The sequence below is a fragment of the Loxodonta africana genome, chromosome 7, assembly GCF_030014295.1.
Source record: "Loxodonta africana isolate mLoxAfr1 chromosome 7, mLoxAfr1.hap2, whole genome shotgun sequence".
Taxonomy (NCBI): Eukaryota; Metazoa; Chordata; class Mammalia; order Proboscidea; family Elephantidae; genus Loxodonta; species Loxodonta africana.
In genome coordinates, this window is record NC_087348.1 from 87,644,281 (window position 1) to 87,667,591 (window position 23,311).

Genomic DNA, 23,311 nt, shown 5'->3' on the forward strand with positions numbered 1-23,311 from the left:
TACATCCTCGGACAGAGTGGGCTTGATGCAGTTATGACTGATGAAGCCCAGGGCTCTCCACCTGGCATCCTTCTGTCCACCTACCTCCTAACTCTGCCCATCCCACCCCAGGAATGGGGGGGTGGGTGGGGTGCTGGTTGCAGAAACTGCAGCTGGGAACAGCCGCTTCATAACTCATCCTCAAAGAGGTCTTCAAGACTTGCTCAAATGCCACCTTCTCCATGAATCCTCCCCAGATCCACCTCAGCTACATCAACTCAGGGCAGGAATAGCTCAAACTCCAAAACAAAGCCCATGAGGTGGGGTCTCAGAGACTGAAGGGAGAAGAGAACCAGTGGGGGAGCAGCTGAGAATGGGAAGTGGGAAATTCCCTAATCAAAGGATCAAGCTGGGGAGTAAGGCTCAAGTCAAGGGCTAGAGCCCCAGGAATCTTAAAAAGAGGAGGAAAGGAAAAATACAAACATAGCCACATCCACTCACATGTACATCTACAAATGTCACACATACATACACTGCCATGTGCACACCTCTGCCCATACATAATGCACACACCTCACACAAACATGCACACGCACAGATAGAAATGCAACCATGTATACAATGCCCACACAAGTACGTACTTACATATGCAAACACACATAGCCCAGGCATAGGGTGGGAGAAGGAGGTCACATTTCCTGCCCTTGCAGGGGTTTTTTTTGTGTTTTTTTTTTTTTTTAACAAGCTTCAGTATAAATATCAGCATAACAACCAGGCAATATCCCAGACTTCAGGGAAGATTTTATGGTGTGTAGAAAAGAGCAGCATTTCCAGTCCCAGGTTGTCTACAGACATTCTGTGTGGCCTTAAGCAGGCCCCTTTCCTCTTCTGAGCCTTGGTTTCCTTATTAGTAAAAACGGGTCCTTCCAGCTCTGCAGCATATAGTCCTATGGTGTTCTGGCTTAATTGAAAGAGGATGGATGGATGTATGGAAGGGTGGTTGGATGGATGAATGGGAGGAAGGAACTTCATGTTCTCCGCACCCCCTACCTGCGAGCTCTGCAGGTGGAGGTGCCAGTCAGCACCACAGACAGCACCGCACCCTCCACACTTTTCTTTGCCCCAGGTACCAAGAAATGGAACCCCTTCTGAGTCAGGGCTCCTCTGGAGCCAGGGCTGGGGCTCAGAGTGGGGCTGGATCAGCATTTCTGCACTAGTTTGGGAACAGGAAAGGGTCTGGACTAAGTAACTTCTAGCTCCTTCTTAAAGTCAAAGCATATATGAAATCAGTGGCCTTGGCCTTATCTCTCCTGGAGTGGCAGGTCTGTCACAAGCACCTCTCCTGTGTCATCTCCTTGAGTTTCTATGTCTTCTCCCACTTCCACAACCCTTCCTATTGCTCTCTCCCTGCCCAAGACCTAGACTCCAACTCTCCCTCTCTGGAGCAACGTTCCATAGTGCCCCTCACGGTGGCCTAGAAGAAGATAATAACATCAAACTTAACAGTCAAGTACCTCCCAAGACTCAAGCTATGTTACTGAGACTGGCCATTCACAGTGATTTGCCCACCCTGCCTGCTAGGTCACCTGTGTGGCCTGGGATGGGGGCTTCTATCTCTCTGGGCCTTGGTGTCCCCTTCTTTAAAGGGAAGGGGTCCTTCAAGAATCCCCCAGGACCTGGAACTCTTCTCCCTTTCTGCTCTGCTTTCCTTCTCTCTGGGTGTTTCTCTCGCTCGCTCGCTCAATTTCTCCCTCTCTGCCTGCCTACTGCCACAGCCAGCGTCCATCTCTCTGTCACAAGCGGCTCCCGTGTCTCATCTCCATGAGGCTCTGCATCTTTTCCCACCTCCGCATCCTCTCTCTTCCTCTCAGATGGCATCTCCTCCCGCTCGCCATCTCTCACTCTCCCACACTCCCTGTTCCCACCCGCTCCTGTCTCTCCTGCCCACTCCTCCCCAACCCTCCAAGTAGCCACCCTGAGAAGGTGGGGAGAAAGCACCTGGCTTAAGATGGGCACCCACAGGATGGGGAACACAAGAAGGCGGCTATGGTGGGGGAAACTGGGGGTACTAGGACAGATGCCATCTATACCTCTTTTGCATCCTGCCTCATATTCTGGTGAGCAATAAACACAGTCTTCCCAGAGGACAGGGCCCTTCGATGGAGAATTTACCCATCTCTGTGCCCAGCATGGGTCTGGCATTAATGGCACAGCTGCTCAGTAGAGGCAACTGACAGAACTCCCCCAAAGGAGGCCTCTTAGAAGCACAGACCAGAGAAATCCCCTTTGGCTGGGTCCTCTGACCCCAGCCTGAACCCCGGCATCCTAAGCTTACTCTGTAATTCCTGCCTCCACAGCATACCCAACCTAGCACAGGCAGGAGACAGTAAGGAAGCAGGACCAGGATGCCCCTCCTCCCACCCACTCCACCACCCACTGCTTGCCATCTGCCTGAGAAGCCATCTCCAACAGACACTGGAGCCTTAAATACTCACAGAAGAGCTGCCCGTGAGTGCAAAGATCCTGCACCCCCAGGTCTCCCCTCAGTAAAGCTGGGCTGGACTTGGGGCAAGAGAAATTGAGGAAAGAAGTTTGGCAACCCTGGGAGACCTGGTCTAGAGGAGGAGGCAGAACAGAGCCCCAGGCCACAGTTAGACTAGCTCAAGCATCAGTGCAGAGGGAGCCTTGGTGAGTGGGTATCGGGCCTTGGGGAAGGGAACACACCTTTCTCAAACACCAGTCGTTCTCAAACTTTAATGTACACCGGAATCAGCTGGAAGGCTTGTTAAATTAGACTGCTCGGCTCCACCCCTAGAGTTTCTGATACAGTAGGTCTCAAATATGGGACATGGAAGAGTGGGGCCCAGGAATTTGCATTCCTAACACATCCCTAGGTGCTGCTGATGCTGCTGGTCCAGGGACTACACTTTGAGAAACACTGATTTATACTCTCTAATCTTCCTATAAGCCCTGGGAGGTGCCTGTTTTGATTAACCCATTTTCTAAGTAAGTACACTAAGGATCACAGGGGAGAGGCCTTGCTTGGGTGAAAATGGCTGACAAGAGGCAGAGTGAACCCACTCAGGATACAAGTCCATGTGGGAGATCCCTCAAGGAAGGTCCCAAAGAAGGGGAGAGGGTGGGTTGCTAGAAGTAGAAAATGAAGCAGAGCAATGGAAAACCCAGGACAAGGGCATACAGAAGGGGCTACTCGCACCCCGGAAGCGGCTACTTGCAGTTCGAGAGCCCAGCCTAAAGGAAGAGCCTGCCAGAGGCCCCTCCTTCCTCCTCTGCTTTTCTCCCTCTTCCTCCTCCCTCCTTCTGTCCCTCCTTCTCCTTCCTCCCCACCCTTTGCAGACTCCAGCTTCAGTTGTTACTCCAACAGGGCCGCGTCTCCAGCCTCTGAGCCACACTGGAGACACGTGCACTGTAGAATACACCTGAGCCCAGTCCTGGTGCCTCCCATGGGTGTCCCCTTCCCTGATGAGCGTGACCCCACACTGTTGGCCTCACCTTTCCATATTCACTACTAGCTCCTCGCAGGCCCTTTACCCCTTCCAAGCCAAACTCAGCTTCCACTCTAGCTAGTGCCCCTTCCAGGAAGCCCTCCCAATTATCCCAAGTCCCTCAGATCCCTCAAGAGCTAAGTTTGGAGGTGGATGAAGGGAGAAAAGGGAAGGTGGGAGTTGTCTGAATGATCAGTGGATCCCCTCAGTCTGGAGCACGGGGTCTGGAGTCAGGAAATGAGCGGATAAGGAAACAGCCAGAGTGGTTTGAGGCAAGGAGGCAAGAGTTGACTGTAGGGAGGGGGAAAGATGGCTCTGGGAGACAGACAGCAGATCAGGGGGAGAAGGACAGGCTCAGGGCTTCTCCCCGCCCCCTTCCCCACCTTCAGCTGCCTCCTCAATATGGTAGAACCAAAGATGGCTCCCATCACTGCCACATACATTCCCCTTGAAGCCACAGCCTTCCTCTCAAGCACATCACCAGCATCACCCTCACCATTGCTGTCCCTATCATCTTGGTTACCTGGTGCCTCTACTTTCTTCATCCTTCTGGCCTGGAGCTCAAGAGGGAAGAGTTGGGCACAATGGGGAAGTCACAAGGAGGCAGATGCAAGCTAGCTGTGAATCAGAGTTGTGCCACAAGACAGCAACCTGAACAGGAGAGAGGGGTGAGTTCCCTGTCCCCAAGGGTGTCCAAGCAAGGAATGGGACCCTGCTTGGGAGGCTATGTCCTGGGGAAAGGTCTTGGTGACCTTTGCTGGCCTCCAGCTCTGGGTTCCACGACACTGAATGTCTATAAACCCTCCTCAGCCTCATTCCCTCACATGGCCTTTGTGGTAGGGTAGGAGCTGGACCAAGTAAGTCCAGGAACCTCTGAAAGGCAGGCACAGTGGTTCAGGCAGGAAAGAAGAACAGAGCTAAGTGATCTGACCTGAGGCAGTGCCAGAAAAGAGAGTTACGTCCCTCAGGCAATGATGACCAAAAGAAGATTGGGTAGGTAAGTGAATAGATGGATGGATGGACAATGGATGGTTTGATGGTAGGTGGGCAGGCAGAAGGGTAGGTGACCTTACTTTTCCAGGCCTTCCTCCAGGAAGATTTTATGGTTGCACCCTATCCCAGACAAATCTGTCCCTTCCACCTGGGGCTCTCACAGGCCCTGTGCTTCGCCCAATGCATCAGCACATTGCCACTATTTACCATCTGTCCCCCCATCAGACTGGGAGCTCTTAGTGCATAGAGGTTGTGTCCTGTTTCTCACTGGGTCCCCAGCATCATTCAACCCATTGTAGGTGTGAAGAGGTGTTTGCTGAGTTATGAAATGACTGGTTGAATTCCTGTATGCTTATTGCTGTTGGGCTGTGATGGGTAGATGCCATGGAGGAGCAGAGAGGTGCACTCCATAACTCCTGGAGGCCCCCAGACAGGGGAAACAGCTGAGACCTCTCTATGCCCTTCAAGTCTGACACAGTGAATGTCTTAGAGAAGAGCCTGAAGAATGAGGGCGCCTTGTGCTGGGAGCTCTTCGAATTCATCTCCACAGACCAGGAGTCCCTTCGTGCTTCAGGATTATCTCCTAGTGCAGACTGGGCTGAGGACAGCATGTCAGGAGGGATGGGGCTCTTCCCTAGGAAGAGCACTGTCACTGCCACCTTCTTTTATAAGTGAGGTCACCTCCTCCAGGAAGCCTTCCTGGGTCACTTTTCATCCTCCCAGGCCTCCAGAGAATTCTCACAGGTTCAGAGTCTGCAGAGATCCAGGCCTCATGGAGTCCAATCCCCAGCTTGATGGGGGTAGACGAAGGCCCAGAGGAGGCAGGGAATGACTTGTCCAGGGTCTTACCAGGAGCTAGGAGGCCCATGCCCCAGTTCATAGTCCTTCAAGTCACACTAAGCCACCTTCCTCTTCAGCACTATTCAGTTTTGGTCCCCACTAATTGCCTGCCTTGGCCAAGGGTTGGGCTGAGCCCCTTTTAGAAGCAAGGTGGGCTAAGTCTCTTCCTTCAGGCCAGGGACAGGGCCACTTGTAACCCCCCACCCCAAAACACCCCCCACCCATGCCTCCCCCCACTCCGCCCCATCCCAGACACAGCGCCCACAGTGGGAGGTAAGTGTGGAATGAACGGTCCTCAAACTGGGTTAGTGCAGCCTGCAGAGGGCAAGGAGGAAGGGCCTACCTGGAAGGGGGTGGTTGGAGTAGAGGAAGGGTGGAGCCTGGCAATGCTTGGTGTCCCCAGTGACAAGGCAGGCTAGCAGGCCACAGAGTAGGTCCACGTGAGCCCTTTCTTGGGGTTCTCCCTAACTCTGTCTTGAGCTGTCTTTGTTCCTCAGTCTGTCTCAGTCTCCCTGGGTCCTCTGTGTCTGTGTCTCTTTCTGTCCGGCTGTTCTTCTCTGGTGTGTCTCTGGGACAGCCTCACACTGCCTTGTCCCATGACTGTATTTGGCTCTATCCTCAGGGCCTGGCCCATCCAGCTGTTCCCCAAATCCCAAGGGTAGGGGGAGCAGGGCAGAGGGGGATGGGAGTATGAGAAATAGAGACAAGGACCGATTCAGAATCAGACGTGAAAGACTGGAGGAGACGCTGGGGACAGGGACTGAGAAGGCACGGCTGGGCCTGGTGAGAAAGGCTCCCAGCCCATAAGTGTAACACCCAGAAGACAAAACCAGAGTCAGGCGAAGGGGTGGGGTCCACCCTCCCCCTCTGCACTGGCTCCCTGTCCCCACCATGCAAGAATGTGTGAGCAATTTTATTGTTCCTAAAAATAGCCTGTCTTTATTGGGGGTTGGGGTGAGGAATCTTCTGGGCAGGGTTCACCTCAGGCATCCCCCTGCGCCTGGGCCCCCATCAACTATGTCCCATGGTGTGGACAAGGGCCGCTCTGAGTTGCCCCACCCCCACCTGCAGTGTGTTTTTGAAACGTAAATTCTGACTGTATCCCTCCCTCCTATAAAATGTCCGTGGCTCCTCGGCCCCTTGGATAGGCTCGGAGATCCTTATTGGGAGCTGTTTGTAAAGCACTCAGCACAGAGCCTGAGCAGAGTACATGCTTACAAAGGGGCAGCTGCTGTTCCATGACCCGAAATCCAGGCTCTGCATGAGAGATCTGGCCTCCTCCCAACTCTCCAGACTTGTTCCCCCACCTCCTTCTCCCTGTCCTCCTCCAGGCCTTTGCTTCTGCCATTCCCTGCACCTGGATGTCCTCTCTCCTCACCTGTCCCCCAACCCAGCCCTGGTCCGGTCCTCCCAGAAGCCCAGGCCTGCTCTCGTGCCCTTGCCCCGGCTGCTGGATTCTGCTCCCTGGTCTTGCCCTTCGCATGTCCACTGGATGCTCGTCTCCACCTCCTCCTTCCCGTGTTCCCCACTGAAGACTGAGCAAGGGGCCGGGTGGCAGGGACCCAGAGCAGATGTGGGCACTGAAGGAGAGAATTGTGGGGAGACACTGTAGGCTCTGGGGACCTACACCCTGCCCTGAACCCCGGACCCTCTTGGCCCTGTACTCCTCCCCTTCCCAGCTTTGCTTTTCTCTTCTGCGTCCCAGGCCCTGTGTCTCTCTGATTCTCTTTCAGTTTCTAGGAGAAAGCCCATCCAGCCTCACCTCCTCCCTGCCTCCACTTTTCGCCCCAGAGCAGGGAGGTGGTGGACCTAGAAGCCCACAGGTCATCTGCATCAGTAGAAAGGTTCCAGTCAGCTGGGCTTCAGAGGCAGGGCTGGCTCCTCACACAGCCCCCCACCCCACCCACCCCTCCTGGACAGGCAGGCTGGTATCCAAAGTTATTTGCCTTTGGAGGACCCAGGAAGCCAGAGAACAAACATCCGGAGTCTCTGGAGCTCCTCCTACTCTCCCTCCTCATACCCCAAGGATCCGGGAGCCACCACGTGTGTGTATACACACATACATACACACACCCCAGGGCTAGGTAAACATAGGCATCTTTGCGACCTCAGGGTGGCGGGTGAGAGTGGGGGGATTGTTTGTGCCTATGAATCTGTATGGCTCCTTTTGAGGCCCAAAGCCCTGAAAAGATGATGATACTGCCCCCTTCCACCAGTCCCTATATGCAACTCAAAATCGATTTTATCTTTCAAGTGAAAAGTAAAACAGCTTTGTGTAGCTTTTCTGATTGCAAAATTTTGGATGCGCTCATCAAAACTGTCCTTTTCTCTCACTTTGTGGGGAGCTGTGGGTTTGCTGGTGATAGCAGCATGTGCATGGCCTGCCCATTAGCTGTCCATAATGGTGTGTCCCTATAAGCCACCATGTGACCGCAGCAGGATATGTCCCTGGGGGCACTAGGAGAATGTCTGTGTGAAAGTATGTGGGTCTGTGATTCTGTGGGAGAATGTGTGTGAGTATAAGTGTGTGCGAGTCCCCCCACGTCCATGCCTGTGTGTGAGCCGTCTGCACGTGCAGGTGACAGTCACCAGTTGTGTCCACGCACGTGTGATTTGGGCCATCGATGGCTCTGTGGGCCTGGGCATGTGCAGTGAGCATGTGGCTGTCTGAGGGACCGTTAGTGCACAGGTGCCTGATGTTGTCTCCAAATCAGTGAATGAGACTGTGTGGCTTGGAGTGTTGGTCTGTGCATAAGGAAGGTCTAATTCTCCCTGTGCACCCTATCCCTTTCCCCATGCCTCATCCAGACTGGGCTCACAGCCCTGCCCCGCCACATACCACCCTGGGGCCCTGGACAAAGCTTTTTACCTTTCTGGGCTCAGTTTCTGCATCCATATAATGGTACCTTCTTCCCAGAGCTGCTGAGAAGATTCAGTGGAGCCAGACAAGTGCTGCCTAAGCTGGGTCCCAGCAGGGGCCTGGACCACCTTTGTGCAAGTTAGAAAGAGGTGCTCCCACCCCTCTAGGCAGATGCAGCCCTGCAGGGGCAAGGCTTGGTGAAGGAGGGTGGGCTGGGCTTCAGTAGTCCCTCTTCCTGACTCTCTGTTCAAGACACAGCCTACATGGTTGGAGGCAGTGGCCCTAGAGGTAACCAAGACATGGCAGTTGCCTTTCTTTCTGCCCCCACCTCCAAGTACACAATCTGGGACCAAGAGGGTTTCTGGCTCCAGAATTTAAGTGGACATGTTCCAGACGAGAATTTGAGGACCCCCGTTTATTCTTAACTTCCCCTGGGAAGATCCCCTTAGCCTCCCTTCCAACCCTTTCTCTCCAAGACCCCACTGCAGAAGCCATGAGCGGGGCTGACCAGAGCTGGGAGGCAGAGACCAGCCAGGCTGGCCAGAGGCTCAGAGACCCCCAACCCAATTTCCATTGTCAGACTGGGAGACTGAGGCCTGGAGAGCGGCAGGGGCCCACCCATGGACACAAGTGAACCTGGGCAGTCCAGGCTCCTGCCTCCAGCCTCCATACCTGGGGGTGGGTGTAGCTCTGGTGGCTCCTGAATGGGCATGAGGGAGTGGGTGGGGGTCCTGAGGGACAGGCACGGCAAGACCCGGTGTCCTCCGCTGCTGGTATGGACCTCCTGCCCATCCCACCCTCCCACCAGGGTCAGATCCCCTGCTGGTGTGATTAACAAATTATGGGGTTTTTTCTTGAGCAAATTGCATCGGCCTAATTGAATGAGGCTGCAGGAGCCTGGGCTGGAGGCTGACAGTGGGTGAGGATGGCAGGAGCCAGGAAGGGAGGGGTGTTGGAGAAAGCAGGGGGGCATGGGCAACACCGAGCAGGGAATGGGGAGGGGGCTGTGGAAAGGGAGAGAAAAAGGCTGTGTGTATAAGAGACCATGACATCACTCATTTGATAAACCCTCGTTGTGTACCCACTAATGTTCTGATGATACTAGGTGCCAGGGCACAGGGTTGGAGGGGTGGTGCTCCCCAAGAGATCACTGAGCGTTTACCAAGTCCCAAGTACCAACAGCTCCGTCTTATAACTGGGGAAATTGAGGCTCAAGAGATAAAATGACTCACTAAGTGGCAGAATCTAGATTGTGACTCGGGGCTTTCTGACACCATAGCCTTTGCTCTTCCTCAGTACCTACAGCATCCCACTGAAATACTCCCACCCTGCCTCCAGGAAGCCTTCCTGGGTTGTTCAGAGAAAGGAGGAGACCTCACCCCAGCTCATGCCTGGACCCAGACACCGTTTCTCTCCCCATTGGGTATTTCCATCTGTCCACCCTATGATGTCCATCCTCGTTCTGATGGTCAGTGGCTGAGGCCAGGGCTAATCCAACTTGGGCCACGCACACCCCCATCACCAACAGCACGCACTACTTAGCTATCACTCCCACTTATTATTGTCTTGCTCTGTGCCACATCTACTATCCCAGGACAAGACACAGTGACACAATCACCATTACCTTCATATGCGTGTCACATATACTCAGTGGCACACAATCATTTCACAGTGTCCACGGAGTCACACATCACTGAGTCTCTCACACCACAGGGTCACACACAGTGATACCACCCCGGTCACTCTCACCAGGATGGCCCTCACCCTCGGTGTCACACCCCATGCTCCGGGGGTCCACAGTGTCACCCCACACGGTGACATACACACAGTTCCACATTGGCTCTGTCACACTGTCACAGGCAGGGTGGGAGCGCTATGTCACACTGTCACACTCTAGCATCACCCAGAACCTCCCAGCCTTAAAACACCCACCATGTCTAGGATTTGCTTTAAAACACTTCAGCGAAGAAAAATGGGAGGAAAAAAAAGGATAATGAAGCAAATGTGACCAAATCTTGGTAAGTGTTGAATTTGGGTCGTGGGTGTATGGCAGTTTATTGTATTATTCTCCCTACAATTGTGCGTGTTTAAAATATTCCATGATTAAAAAAATATATATATATATTTAATCCTTCTTGGACCCCTCACCTCTTTCTGACCACCACGCTCTTCTCTGCATTTCTCCACGGCCAAGCTTCTCTACAGTGCTGTCTATGGTCACGTTCTCCTACTCACGGCCAGGCCCAGGCCAGCCTGGCTTCTGGCCCCACTGTGTTACCAAATGGTTGTTGTCAGTCTAGCTCTTCCACATGGCCCTGTCCAAAGCCCACTCCCCATTCCCCCCCAGACCACTCCACCTGACCACACAGCAGCCCCTTCCCTCCCCCTTGAACTTCTCACCTTCTTGTCCTCCTCCTCTCTCGACATTCCTCCTCTGTCTTTACTGCCCCTCGTCACCTTCCCAACATCTAGATGATGATGTGTGCTGGGCTCAGGGCTCAGTCCTTGCCTCTTCCCGTGCGATGCTCTCCCTAGTCATGCCAGCCAGGTCCACGGCATTAGAAGCCATCTATGCCTGCCAACTCCCAAATATACCTCCAGCCTGGCCTCTACTGCCTGCTGGATGTCTCCACCTGGATGTTGGACTTCACACATCCAAAACAGGTCTCTGTATTGCTTTCTTGCTCACCCCTCCACCCCACTAAACCTTGACCTTCCTCCAACAGGAAGGGACATCTCCATCATCCATTACTGTGATCATTCAAGCCAGAAACCTGGGAGCCTTTCCCAGTTTATCCCTCTTGCTCACCACCACCACCCCCGCCCCGACTCTCATTCATCAAGCCCTGTGATTTACACCTCCCAAATATCTCCAAAATTGTCCCTTTCACCCTAACTCCTCTGCTAGCCCTTAGCCCAGGCACTGCCTTCACCTGTCTAGATAGCTGCAGTAGCCTCCACCTCGTCGGCTCGCCTCTGCTCGTCCCCTCTTTTACTTCATCCCCTACATATACTTTGCAGCCCGACTAATTTTTCAAAACCGTAAATCGGACTCTGTCACTTCCCTGCCTAAACCCATCGATGTCTTCCCATGACAGTGTCATATGCAGTGTCATGTGCTTACACTTACCGTTATCACAGCGTTACACACAGCATCACACCCTCACTGTCAGGCTCAGTGTCACCCAGCATCACACAGTCTTCTTTATGCACCTGATGTGATTCCACGTCACACCCTTGGTTGCACACTCTATCGCATGCTCAGGGCACACACTCGGTTTCATAACTCAGCGCCACACACTTGAGCTACAAACTCAGTGCCATAGCTGTTAGTGTTCAGTGTCCTGTGTTCATGTTGACATATCTGATTCTCATGATGTCACAGTGCACTCGTCATCCCACTAAGTGACACAGACTTGGTGACGGACAGTATTTCACGCACAATGTCACACATGCAATATCACACAATCAATATCACACAGAGTCACAGTGTCACAACACAGTGTCACACACTCTGTCACATGCTATGTCATATGCTTAGTGTCACACAGTGTCACACGCTCAGTGTTACATGCTCAGTGTCACACACTCAGTGTCACACACTGTGTCACGTGCTTAGTGTCACAGTGTCACATGCTCAGTGTTACACGCTCAGTATCACAGTGTCACACACTGTCCCATACTCAGTATCACACAGTGTCACACACTCATTGTCACACAGGGTCACACACTCATTGTCACATGCTCACTGTGACACAGTGTCAGACACTCAGTGTCACATGCTTGGTCTCACACACTCAGTGTCATGCTCAGTATCACATGCTCAATGTCACACAGTCAGTGTCATATGCTTAGTGTCAAACACTCAGTGTCACACATTCAGTGTCACACACTCAGTGACTGATCCACTCCCCATACAGTTTTCCATGATTAAGGTCACATACTTGATATCATCACACAACATCATAAGCTCGGTGTCACACACTCTGAAGAATACCCACTGTCACACAATCAGTGTCTCACTGTCATGTCCTACATGCTCACCCCCCTTGTGGGGCACAGTCGCCAGAGCTGCTGCCCCATGTCATGGCTGTTTCCTGTTGTTGTGCTCAGAGCCCTCGCCACTGCTTGTTCCCTCAAGGATTTCCTGTTGTCAGGGCCCCCGTCAGGTCCAGCCCAGCCTGGGAGACACAGCCCAAAGCCCAAGAGCCGGCCAACAGGAACCTAGGGACTGCCCCCCCCCCATTCTGGATGGGCCTGTGGGATTTTCCATCCTACACCCATTCAATCACTATGGACTCCTCATGTGCCTGAGCTTGTGCTGGCCCCACTGAGGGGTGGGCAGAGAAGGTGACCTCTAGGTCCTGCCAACCCCCAGGGTGCTCGGGCCTATGCTCCCAGGAAGGGACTCTCAGGCAGACAGCCTGGAAGAAATTGCTACACTGTCTAAACAGCTGGGGACAGTATCAGCTAAATGCTGGTCTACGGGGCTCAGTCCGAAGCTGCTGGGAGCCTGGCAGAGAGGAGAGGCCGAGGAAGAACAGAGTTAAGGGGTTAGAGAGCTTCCCAGAGGAAGCCAACTGAGAACTAGGAAATATGGAGAATTTCACTTCGTAAGGAGTCCCTGGGAAGATTGGCAGTTGAAAGCCACCCAGAGATGCCTCAGAAGAAAGGCCTGGTGATCTGCTTCCAAAAGGTCACAGCCATGAAAACCCTATGGGGTGCAGTTCTACCCTGCAACACATGGGGTCACCATGAATCAAAATAGACTCTACGGCAACTGGTCTTAACTGGTTTTCCCTTAGCAAAAAGGAAGGAAAGGCATCCCAGATGTGGGCGCCAGGCAGGACTCAGGACTTGGAGACAGGAACCTGGAGGAGGCAGGGCTAATGGTGATGAAGAAAGGAACATGAGAGATGGGGGAAATGATTCTGTGGACTTGGTGATGCCCAGCCCACTGCCCCACAGATTGCCCTCCACAGCTGCCAAGCCCCCACGCCTCCTGCCCTGGGCTGCCGCAGGAAGGACACGCATAGGCCAGCGCACACGCTCTCCACACGGCCTGAGATAAATATTTCCCAGGAAACGGAACTTGTTCTCTCTGTGTTTACAGCCAAGGGCCAGGCAGGGCCGGTGGGGGAGGTGCCAGCCAGAGGAACCGTATCCTTAGGCCCACAGCGTCTAGCATGGCCTCGGACCTGCTGCAGAACTCAGAGCCAGTCCCTGCCTCTCTGGGCCTCCACTCCCTGGGCTTAGACCTATCCACAAGCCTGGCCCGGTCTCAGCTGTGCCTTCTCTGGGTGTAAGTCTCCGAGCTTACTACCTCCCCTCTCAGACTAGGCCTCTGTGGTGGCCAGGCCTATGCCTGTCCATCTGTGCCTTGTCCTCCGTCAGTCAGGGGTGTGGACAGATGAACGGGCAGACAGTCAGAAAGACAGGCTGGAGTGGCAGCTGAGACTGCCTCTGTGGCCCCAAGTACCCACATGCCCAGGCCTGTGCAGCCCGACAGGTGGGCACAGACAGATGGCAGGGCCTCAGGGCCCCCATGGATGCCAGATGCCACAGCCAACTTGTTGGTAGCAGCTCCCTCAGGGCCCCAGGGCATCGCCAATGCCATGCATTCCTGATGTGCTGCTGATGTGCAGAACCCAGAGGGAGGCAGGCAAATCTGCCAGTTAGGGGTGCTCACTTGAGAAATTTAAACACGGTCCTGAAAAGTGCTGCTCGCAGCACCCCTTCCAGCTTCATCCCAGCGTTCCCTGCTCCGTAACCTGTGCTCCACTGATGCACCAGGCCTTCTCCCCAGAGACCCAGGGCAACCTGCCTGCCTGCCTGTGCCAGGTGCTCCTTCCGCCTGAGAAGCCTTTCTCCACCTCTCAATAGCAACCCCACCTTAGCCGACCACCCTGTCTCCTGCCCCTGCCTGTCGCTCTTCCGCTAAGCTGGACCCACTTATTTCATGTTAGTGGTCTCAGCCTCATCCCAGACTCTAATACTAAGCCTCCTCAGCCCAGGACCTGGGAGCGGAAAAGTTTTTGGAGCTGGGTTCTCAGCACTGAGCCAGCCTCCAGCAGCCCCCTCTGGGGCCGAGTCCTCATTACAGAATCCTCCATCTGCTTGTTCCCAGACCTGTGCTGGTCCCTGTTGCCCTCATCTGGTCTTTTCAGAAGCTGACCATATGGGCCTCTCTGACTACTCAACTGATCTCTAGTGTCATCGAGTCAATGGCCCTCTTCTCTCCATTCCCCTAATGCCACCTTTCAAAGTTCCAAGGCCATCTCCTCCAGGAAGTCTTCAAGACTGCCCCAATTCAGCAACTTTCCCTTTTTGGAACAACTCCAACTCTTACATTTATTCTCATTCATTCACGAAGCATTAATTGAACACCTTCTCTATACCAGGCCTATGCCAGGGACCACATGGGCCCAGGTGAGACAGAGGTGACTCAGCCTTGGTCCCTGCCTCCCAGCTGTTTACAATCACATGGGAAAGGAAACCATGACCACCCAGGGTGACAAGTTACCCAACTGTAAGCTCAGGGAAGCATGAGGGCTGTGTGTGCCCAGAAAAGGAGACTGACTTGACCTGAGGTGGAGGGGGCAGTTTGAGAGGACTTCACAGAGGAAGCGACATTTAATCTGGGTCTTGAAAAGATAGTAGGTAGAGAGGGAGAGAAAGACTCTCCACGCAGAGGGGTCAGTGTGAGCAAAGGCTGGGAGGGGGCTGATGTGTCCTGGGGAGAGTGAGCACTTCCACGTGGCTGAAGCACTGGCTGTCTGGGGGAAGGGATGGACATAAGGCAGGCAGCCCAGCCAGCAGGCAGGGCCAGGAATGTCATGCCAAGGGGTGTGGTCTTGTCTTTTCTCACAAAGCAACAGAGGAGCCAGTGCTGGGCAGCCATTTTGGTGTTAGTGTGGATAGTTGTGATCTTGTCCACATCTGCCTTCTTTCAGACCCTGCCCCAGCTGGGGCTCCCAAGCGCCCAGCACTGAAAGGACATCAACGTGGTGTGCTCAGCCCACAGGCTTGAACTGCCTCAGACCTGACTTCCAGAGAGGGTACGGAAGGATGCAAACCCTGGCCCTGTAGGATGAGCCCAGGCTGAGAAGGGAGAGCCCCTCCCCCGGGCTGGCCAGCTGGCACAGGGGCCAGAGAGCCATCCCAAGAGGATGTGCTGAACAGATGCCCGCTGGATGGGGATGGGCACTGGCAGTCTGTCACCCTGCCAGTGCCAGGAGAACATGCTGTGCCCCAAGAGTCTCCATGAACCCTGACCCAGCCCTGCGGGGTGCTGTCTCATGGGGGCACAGCCTAGTCCTCAAGGGAAGCAGAGAGGGTGCCAACCCTCTCCAAAGACCCACCCAGGACCAGGCCTGGGCCAGGCATCCCACACATACTCTCTTTCACTTCCCCCAACAACTCTGCTATGAATATATCCAATAATAGTGAACGTGTCCAGTAATAATGGAGGATCTTATCCCTGTTTGACAGGTGAGGAGACATATGCTCAGGCTGGTTAAGTGACTGGCCAAGGTCATGCACCTAGGAAGTGGTGAAGCTGGGACCTGAAACCACACGGATCTGACACCATGCTCTGTCCACTATCTGAAGCCATCTGGTCTCCCCAGCCTCCACTCCAACAGGAGGTCTCCTCATCAGGCCCTCCAGTCCCTCTTCCCCTCCAGCTGTCCCTAGCTGAGCTCCAATCTAGGGTCCCCACTGTCCCCAGTCTTGTCCTCTCAATGTTGGGGAGTTCCCAAAGGCAGCAACCCCTAAGTCTCCCAAGCAAGGCTAAGCATGGGCCTGGGCACTTGGGATGGGTATGCTGACTGAATCCAGAAATAGAACAGGATGTACAAGGAGGCAATGCAGACACCTGGCATCCTCAGTGGTAGGGGGTACAGGATTGGGCAATAGCACAGAGCTGAGAGCTGAGGGGGCTCGTGGCCCAAGATCCTTGATCTGAGGAATGAGGTAGCAGGACCCAGGCCAAGGAAAGGCAGAGCAAGAACACAAGTGACGGGAGCCAGTGGGGCTGATTCAGGGAGGCCTCACGGAGGTGTGAGGCTTGGCGGGGCTAGTAGGGAAGAGGGGAAAGGCTGAGGCTAGGCAGAGGGAGTTGTGCATAGAGATACAAACCTGGAGTCCTGAGGCCTGGCTCCTTTTCTTGAGGCCCAGTCCTTACCACCCAGGAGGGTCTCAATCCCCTCCTTTGGTGGCTTCCTGGGAGGATGACAAATCCAGTCTTCCCTGGCGGGTGGCAGTGGCTGCTGAGACACTGCCGGTTCCCAGGAACACCATCTGTCCCCAGTTCTGGGGGGAGCCCCCATCCCATGGGGAACGCCATGGCAATAAATAAATTAGCAATGACTTTCCTGGCCCTTCCCTGCTCTCTCCATTCCCCAGCCCCACTCAAGGAACATTTTCGGCATGCAGCCCTATGTTCCAGCAGTGAACCACACTGACCCCTCGTGAACCAAGCCCCATGTGGGCTTCTCCCTCCCCATCACACCTGAGATCAGTGAGAGAGTGAGGCGTAGGGACTAGACATAGCTGGGCTCCAATCTCAGCTCTGTCCCTCACTCACTCCCTGTACGACCCTACTGGACCTCCAAAACCAAAACCTAACCAGTTGCCCTAGAGTAGACCCCAACTTATGGTGATCCCATGTGTGTCAGAGTAAAACTGCACTCCATAGGGTTTTCAAGGCTGTGAACTTTGGGAAGCAGACTGCCAGGCCTTTCTTTCAAGGCACCTCTGGCGGTTTCGAACCTTCAGCCTTTCAGTTAGTAGTTGAGCACTTAACCATTTGTACCACCCAGGGCCTCAGTCCCTCCCAAATGTAAAAGAGGAATAATAAGAGCCTGCTCTCATCCCACCCCATTTCGGCCCCTTGAAGGCATCTTTGAGTCCTGAAGATTCCTATGAGGAACCCTAAAGGTACAATTAGGGGCTGGAGAGTCGCACCCCCCCATATCAAAGGAATTGCACCAACTGAGCCCTGCACTGGGCACCCAGTGGAGGGCAGAGGGAGATTCAAGAATGAAAAAAGCACTGTCCCCATCCTCAAGGAGCTCACAGTTCAGAGGGGAGGATGAGCCAGACACATACAGTCACATGTTGGAGAAAACAGGAAGTTAGTAGCACAGCACAGTGAGTGACAGACAGCAGAATACCCCAGCACCTGGCTGCCAGAGCAGGAGAGCTCAGAGGAAGGAGGGCGAGTGAGCCCGCTCCTGGTTGTGGCTGGGCAGGGAGGGCTTCCCGGAGGAGGGGAGGCTAGAGCTGAGCCCAGAAGGATTTGAGGAGCTGAGGGGGGAGGAGCCAGTGGGAGGGGCCTTAGGGGGGCAGGAACGGATGAAGGGAGGTTGCGGCCTGGCTGGGAGTACAGAGGGAACAGGGGAATGGGGAGTTCAGAGAATTTTTGAGCAGAAGAGTGACAACACACAGGTTTGTGTGTTAGAAAGAACCTTCTGGTAGCCACATAGAGGATGCGGGTAACTGCTCGCAGGCAACCTCAAGTGGTCCAGGGCAGAGATGATCAGGGGAGGCAGTAGGAATGGAGAGGAGGAGGGCAGCTCACCAACTACTTAGAGCAGAGAATCAACAGGGAATGGTTAGACGAGGGTGGGAAGGAGGAGAGAGGAGTCTGAAATGACACCCGGGTGAGCTGGGAGAGAGGGTATCCTCAGTGGAAAGGAACCCCAGACAGGAACAGAATGGGGGAGATGGTCTGTGTGTGCGGGTGAGTCTAGGCTGGAGGGGGTGGGGCTAGGACACGGCTCCAGCCTCCCAGTCCTCCCAGGGCTGGGGGCAATGTTCAGACTGACCTCCAGCCTGTGCCCCCGCTCACCCCCCCACCAAGTCCACCCGCTCCTCCCTCCACTGAGCTCTCACCTCCAGTTGATTGTCTTTACTCCCTGGGGGTGCTGTCTCCTGTGCAAGGGGGTCCCAGCCAGCTGCAGAGACAAGAAGGCCAGGGGCTGAGGCCTGCCAGACCATCTCCCCTCCTCCCCAGTCTGCCCTTCCCCCCTGCCCCCAGCAAGTCATGAAGCCTCCTGTCTCCCACAGGTGGCCTCCTTCTCCAGGGAGCCTTGCCTGTTTGTACCTCTGCTCTCTCCCCAGGCTCACTTCTCGGATTTGAGGAGCTGAGGGGGGAGGAGCCAGTGGGAGGGGTTTTAGGGGGGCAGGAACGGATGAAGGGAGGTTGCGGCCTGGCTGGGAGTACAGAGGGAACAGGGGAATGGGGAGTTCAGAGAATTTTTGAGCAGAAGAGTGACAAGTTCAGGTTTGTGTGTTAGAAAGAACCTTCTGGTAGCCACATAGAGGATGTGGGTAACTGATCACAGGTAACTGCTTACTGTGGGCACCTCTGGGCCTGGCATATTCTCTGCCCCTCAACTCTGAGACCTGAGCCATACTTTTTTCTTCAGTCTGAGACCCCTAGGGAGTGGGAGTGACCACATCTTTACCCTATCTGAGGTCCCCCTCCACTTCTGCTTCTCTCCAGGGAAGTTCACTGCTCCTCCTGAAGCCTCAGTTTCCCTATCTATGAAATGGGCATTTTCAACGTCCACCCCACACAATCACCAAGTCTCTGCTGTGGGCTGCAACTTTGCTCACAGACAACCAAAGGGCTCCCAGCCCAGGGCTGCTGTGAATCCCAAATGAAGGTGATCACGTATGAGCCCCAGCCCCAGCCTGGTACCCAGGAGAATACCCTCCAACCTGTGTCCAAGGTGCCCTGATGGCGAAACAGTTAAGTGTTCGGCCAATAACCAAAAAGTTGGAGGTTCCAACTCACCCAGCAGCCCTGAAGAAGAAAGATCTGGTGATCTGCTTCCATAAAGATTACTGCCTAGAAAACCTTATGGAGCAGTTCTACTCTGTCCCACGGGATCGCTGTTAATCGGAATCCCCTAGATGGCACCTAACAACACCACAACCCGTGTCCCATCAGCACCACTTCCACAGCTCCTCCAATGCTAGGACCAAAGACGCTGCCGAAGCAGCCTGATGGAGCACCAGGGATCCACTCAGTTGTTCTCTGGGAGCCCACCGCCGGGCCAGTGTCCAGAAACCTCAGCCTCTCTGAGAGGCACTGCCCCTCCCAACCCCCACCCGACAAGCGTGCCCAGGCTTTGGGAAGGCGGCGGGATATTCTGAGCCTGGCTTCGTTCCCGTCAGCTGCTGGCCGCCATGCCAGCCTGGCGCGGGCGCAGGGGCTGATTTGATTTGGCAGCTTCAGAAGCGTGTGGTGGGGACGGGGCGGGGGAGGGGGATGAGACACCCATCAGCGCTAGGAAATAAACAGCCTGAGGTGCTCAGAGAACTGGGGGCAGGGCATAGTCTGGCATGGGGTGGGGGGATCTGGGTTCCCTGCCTGGCGCCCCTCTCTTCTCACCACGAGCTGGACGCCTGCCCGTGACTGCTGGAATCTGTGGTTCTCCTCAGTGACGGTAGGTGACAGGAGCTGCACCAGGTGTGTGGACACTTGTAGGGTGGCTGCGGCAGGGTATCTGGTTGTGCCACATGTTCCTGTGCCCTGGGGATCTCCTCCCTCAGCCGTGCCTGCAACTGGCCTGTGTGCCACCCAAAGTGTTACCCAGGGCAACTGGATCTATGTGTGGGGTAATAGTCTAGTGTGACCATCTCCTGGGGTGACTGTGGCTGCCTGGGTGGGCCTTTCCAGGGGACGGACTTCAGCCCAGGGTGTGACGAGGTCGCCGGCTGTGCATGCTGGCTCCAGCCTGTTCTTTCCCTCTGTAAGATGACCCCGTTAACCCGGCCATGTCCGGCAGAGGAAATGACGAGGGCCACGATAAGTGTCTGACCCGAGGGCCTATGCCTTTTGTCCACACTGCCTGAGCCTTCCTTTCCACCCCCACCCCTGACTGTCCATCCACTGAACTGCCAGGACAGTGCAGGTTTCTATTGATTCTCCAACTCCCTCCTCAGGCCTCTCCACCACTTCCTGGGGAGGGTCCTACCCCAACCCTCCTGGTTCTCCCTCCACCCAACTTCAACCATGGGGGGGAGCAGATAGGATGTGGGGAGGCTCAGCTAAGCCTTCAGGGCTCCTCCATAATCCCATCCCACCTTATTGTTTACCACCCTCCTACAAGCTCCCTCAGTCAGAGAAGCCCAGCTCATCCCTCCTAGAAGCCTTGGGAATCAGCACTACCCCCACCGATATGCTGCTGGCACCCAGGAGACCAGGACTCCACAGCCTCCGGTTAGAGAACTGCCACTGGAGAGTCAGGGGTCATGCATTGAGAGGGCAAGAGGTGGGGGTCAAACCAGGATCCTAGTCCTCAGGGGTCCACAGGCCAGGGATGTGCCCAGACACCAGACGGGGAGGTCAGAGTAGGGAGGAACCTGCCTTGGAGAAGATGCAATGTCTCATCGGTCACCACCTCCCCATTGTCCACAGTTCTCTGGAGACCTCAGGGCTTCCCCCACCCAGCCACAGGAAGCTGAGCCCCTCCTGAAGACAGGAGGAGCCCAGGCTCTCAGAGCTCAGTTGTCACAAAGGGGTTGGTAGGAGGGATACAGTCTGCAGTGAGGTCCTGGGGTGTGCTTCCTGGAGGAGGCGAGTGGTGCCTCACAGAGGAGGGGTCAGGCCAGGATGCTAGGCTTTGGAGTAGTCCCCTAGCTGTGTGAGGACAGGTTCTCACCTGGGACTAGTGTGTACTCCTGTGTGTCCTCACATGTCTGTGTGTGTCTGTGTGTGCATGGGTCCACATCACGAACACGGAGCCTGACCTCCATCGGTCTCAAGGGCCGAGGTTGGGGTCAGCCAGGCCACAGGGGCAGAGAAGGAGAAGAGCGGAGGCTGGCTGGGCAAAGAAGGGGAAGGGAGGGCAGCTACTCAGGAGTGCGGGGAAGGGCTGAGCCCTTTGTGCTTCCGGAGGTGCCTGTACTCAGCACTGGGTTGTCTGTAACAGAGTCAGTCCTCAAATCCCAGGCACCTGATGCCAAGGGCTGTGTGCCTCCTTGCATCCAGGGGTGGTAGGAGATTGCACTGAGCTCTGCACAACTACTGTGCAACTTTGGACAGCACCCTTCCCCTCTCTGAGCTAGTTGCTCCTCTGTAGAATAAAATGGTTGGGCTTAGTCCCTGGGTGACGTCAACGGTTAAGCACTACACTACCAAACAAAAGGTTGGCGGTTTGAACTCACCCAGAGGTTACTTGGAAGTAAGGCCTGGCGAACTGTGTCCAAAAGATCACAGGCTTAAAAACCGTATGGAACAGTTCTGCTCTGCACACATGGGGTCACCATGAATCAGAATCACATGAATGGCAACTGAACAACAACAACAAATGATTTCCTAGGGCCCTTCAGGGTCTAAAAATCTTTAGAAATTAAGAGAGGCTCACATAAAGAAAGCCAGAGGTGGAGAATTTCAGGGATGAGGAGCAATCCCAAGGGAAGGTGGAGATGAGAGTGAGGGCTGAGACAGCAGGAGGAAGAGTGTGGCAGAGTGACGAGAGAAGAGAACCCCAGGGAGGCAAGCTGTGGGTTGAGCAGCTGAGGTCGGGAGGTGGGTCCCTGCTGGAGACCTTAGCCTCAGGGCCAAGGCAGGATGTGGTAGACAATGGAGCCTTGTGGATGATGGGGGAGCAGCTGTCACCTTCCACCTGCTTCCTGGCCCACAGGAGAACACCGGAGGGGTGGCTAGCCTGAGTCCTATCTCCACTTCTCTCCCCAGGTGTCCCAGAGGAAAGGAAGAAGATTGTGAACAGTGGGGAGCATCCAGGACTGGGACTCAGGACGCCTGGTTTCAGGCCCTGCTGCACTGTGTGAGCTGGGCCAGCTGCTAGTCTCCATCCACGTTCTGTGAACGCACCAGGCTAGGAAGCCCTGGTGTTCAGTCAGCTGCACTGGTCTTCCTGAGGACCCCTCTGGAATGGGCTCTTTAGGAGGCTGAGATCCTCCTCAGACTTGGACACTCCCGCCCCAGCTCTGGCCTGGGTGCTGAGGTATGTGCAGAATCCAAAAGTGACTGGCCAAGTGGGTTGGCCTTGTGCTAGGCTGGGCCATGGGCCTGGGCCACAGGGGAGGACCCATCTATCATCAACTCCTCCTGCCCCTCTGACCTGGGACCCCCTTTCCTTGACCCCTCTCACAGCCACCCCCAGGGCAAGAGCAGAGTCTTCCCTCTTCAGCTTGCACTCAGGGGGGTGGTGACAGGAGGCCTAGCCAATGCCCACCACTGCCGCTCGGGCTTCCCTGGATTCTGCCTTCATTGGAGGCCCTTTGTGCTCGGGCCCCTCACAGGCAGGGGTTTGCACGTTTCCATGTCTGTGTCCAGGAAGTGTTCATGTCCTGTTTTCCCCTTCAGGCAGAGGCTGCCTGGGAAGGGTGGAGGGGCAGGCCTCTCCTTCTTCCAATGTCTGCCCAGAGACTTTTAGGGGCTGAGAGGAAAGGGTATGAAACGGGCATCTCTCTCAGGTTCTGTCTGAAATGTCTGAGGGATGGAGGCATGGGGATGAAGGAAAGGGCCCCTTGCCCTGCAAGCTCAGGAAAGTTTTCAGGAGTGGCAGATCTCACGCACATACACACACACGCCAATTCTGCAATGGCAAGGAAGATGGCCCATGCGACCCAGGTTGAAAGGGTTTCGGCCCTCCTAATGCCAGCCCCTTCTTCTGCTCCCTCACTGGGAGAACGGGGCCACCTGCCATCCCAAGCTATCTGTCTCCATTGCTTCTTGTTATGTTTTTAATAACTGAACATTGACATTAACAAGGCAGGTGGTTGCAGCTCTTCCCAGCAGCCCCATTTAGAATCATTGAAGCATCAAATCCTAGAATCCTGGATTCATAGACCGTCCGCATCTTTGGCTCCTGGAATCTCTGCATCTTAAAGTCCCAGAATGTCAGAATCACACACCACACATCCCCATGGCACCGGCTGGAAGCTGAGAGTTGCAGAAGGCTAGGCTCACAGAATTGCCCCAAGTTCGGACCACTGACAACTCCTGATTCTCAGAATCATACATGCCTAGAGCTGGAGCACATACATCCCTGGAGATGTTGAGCCAACTTCCTTCTTTTCCAGGTAAGAAAACACAGCCCAGAAAATGGTCTTGTGCAAGGTGACCGCGGAGTGAGAGCCAAGCAATGCC

General features: G+C 54.8%; 1 protein-coding gene across 1 annotated transcript in view; it reads right to left on the reverse strand.

The window, feature by feature from the left end:
* The window catches only part of PDE2A (phosphodiesterase 2A), a 68,666-nt gene that overhangs the window by 38,342 nt on the left and 7,013 nt on the right, over nucleotides 1-23,311 (reverse strand). Inside the window, exon 2 of the mRNA XM_064288656.1 lies at nucleotides 18,076-18,137. Within this exon, the coding sequence (XP_064144726.1) occupies nucleotides 18,076-18,137 (62 nt within the window). The remainder of the gene's footprint in view (nucleotides 1-18,075; nucleotides 18,138-23,311) is intronic.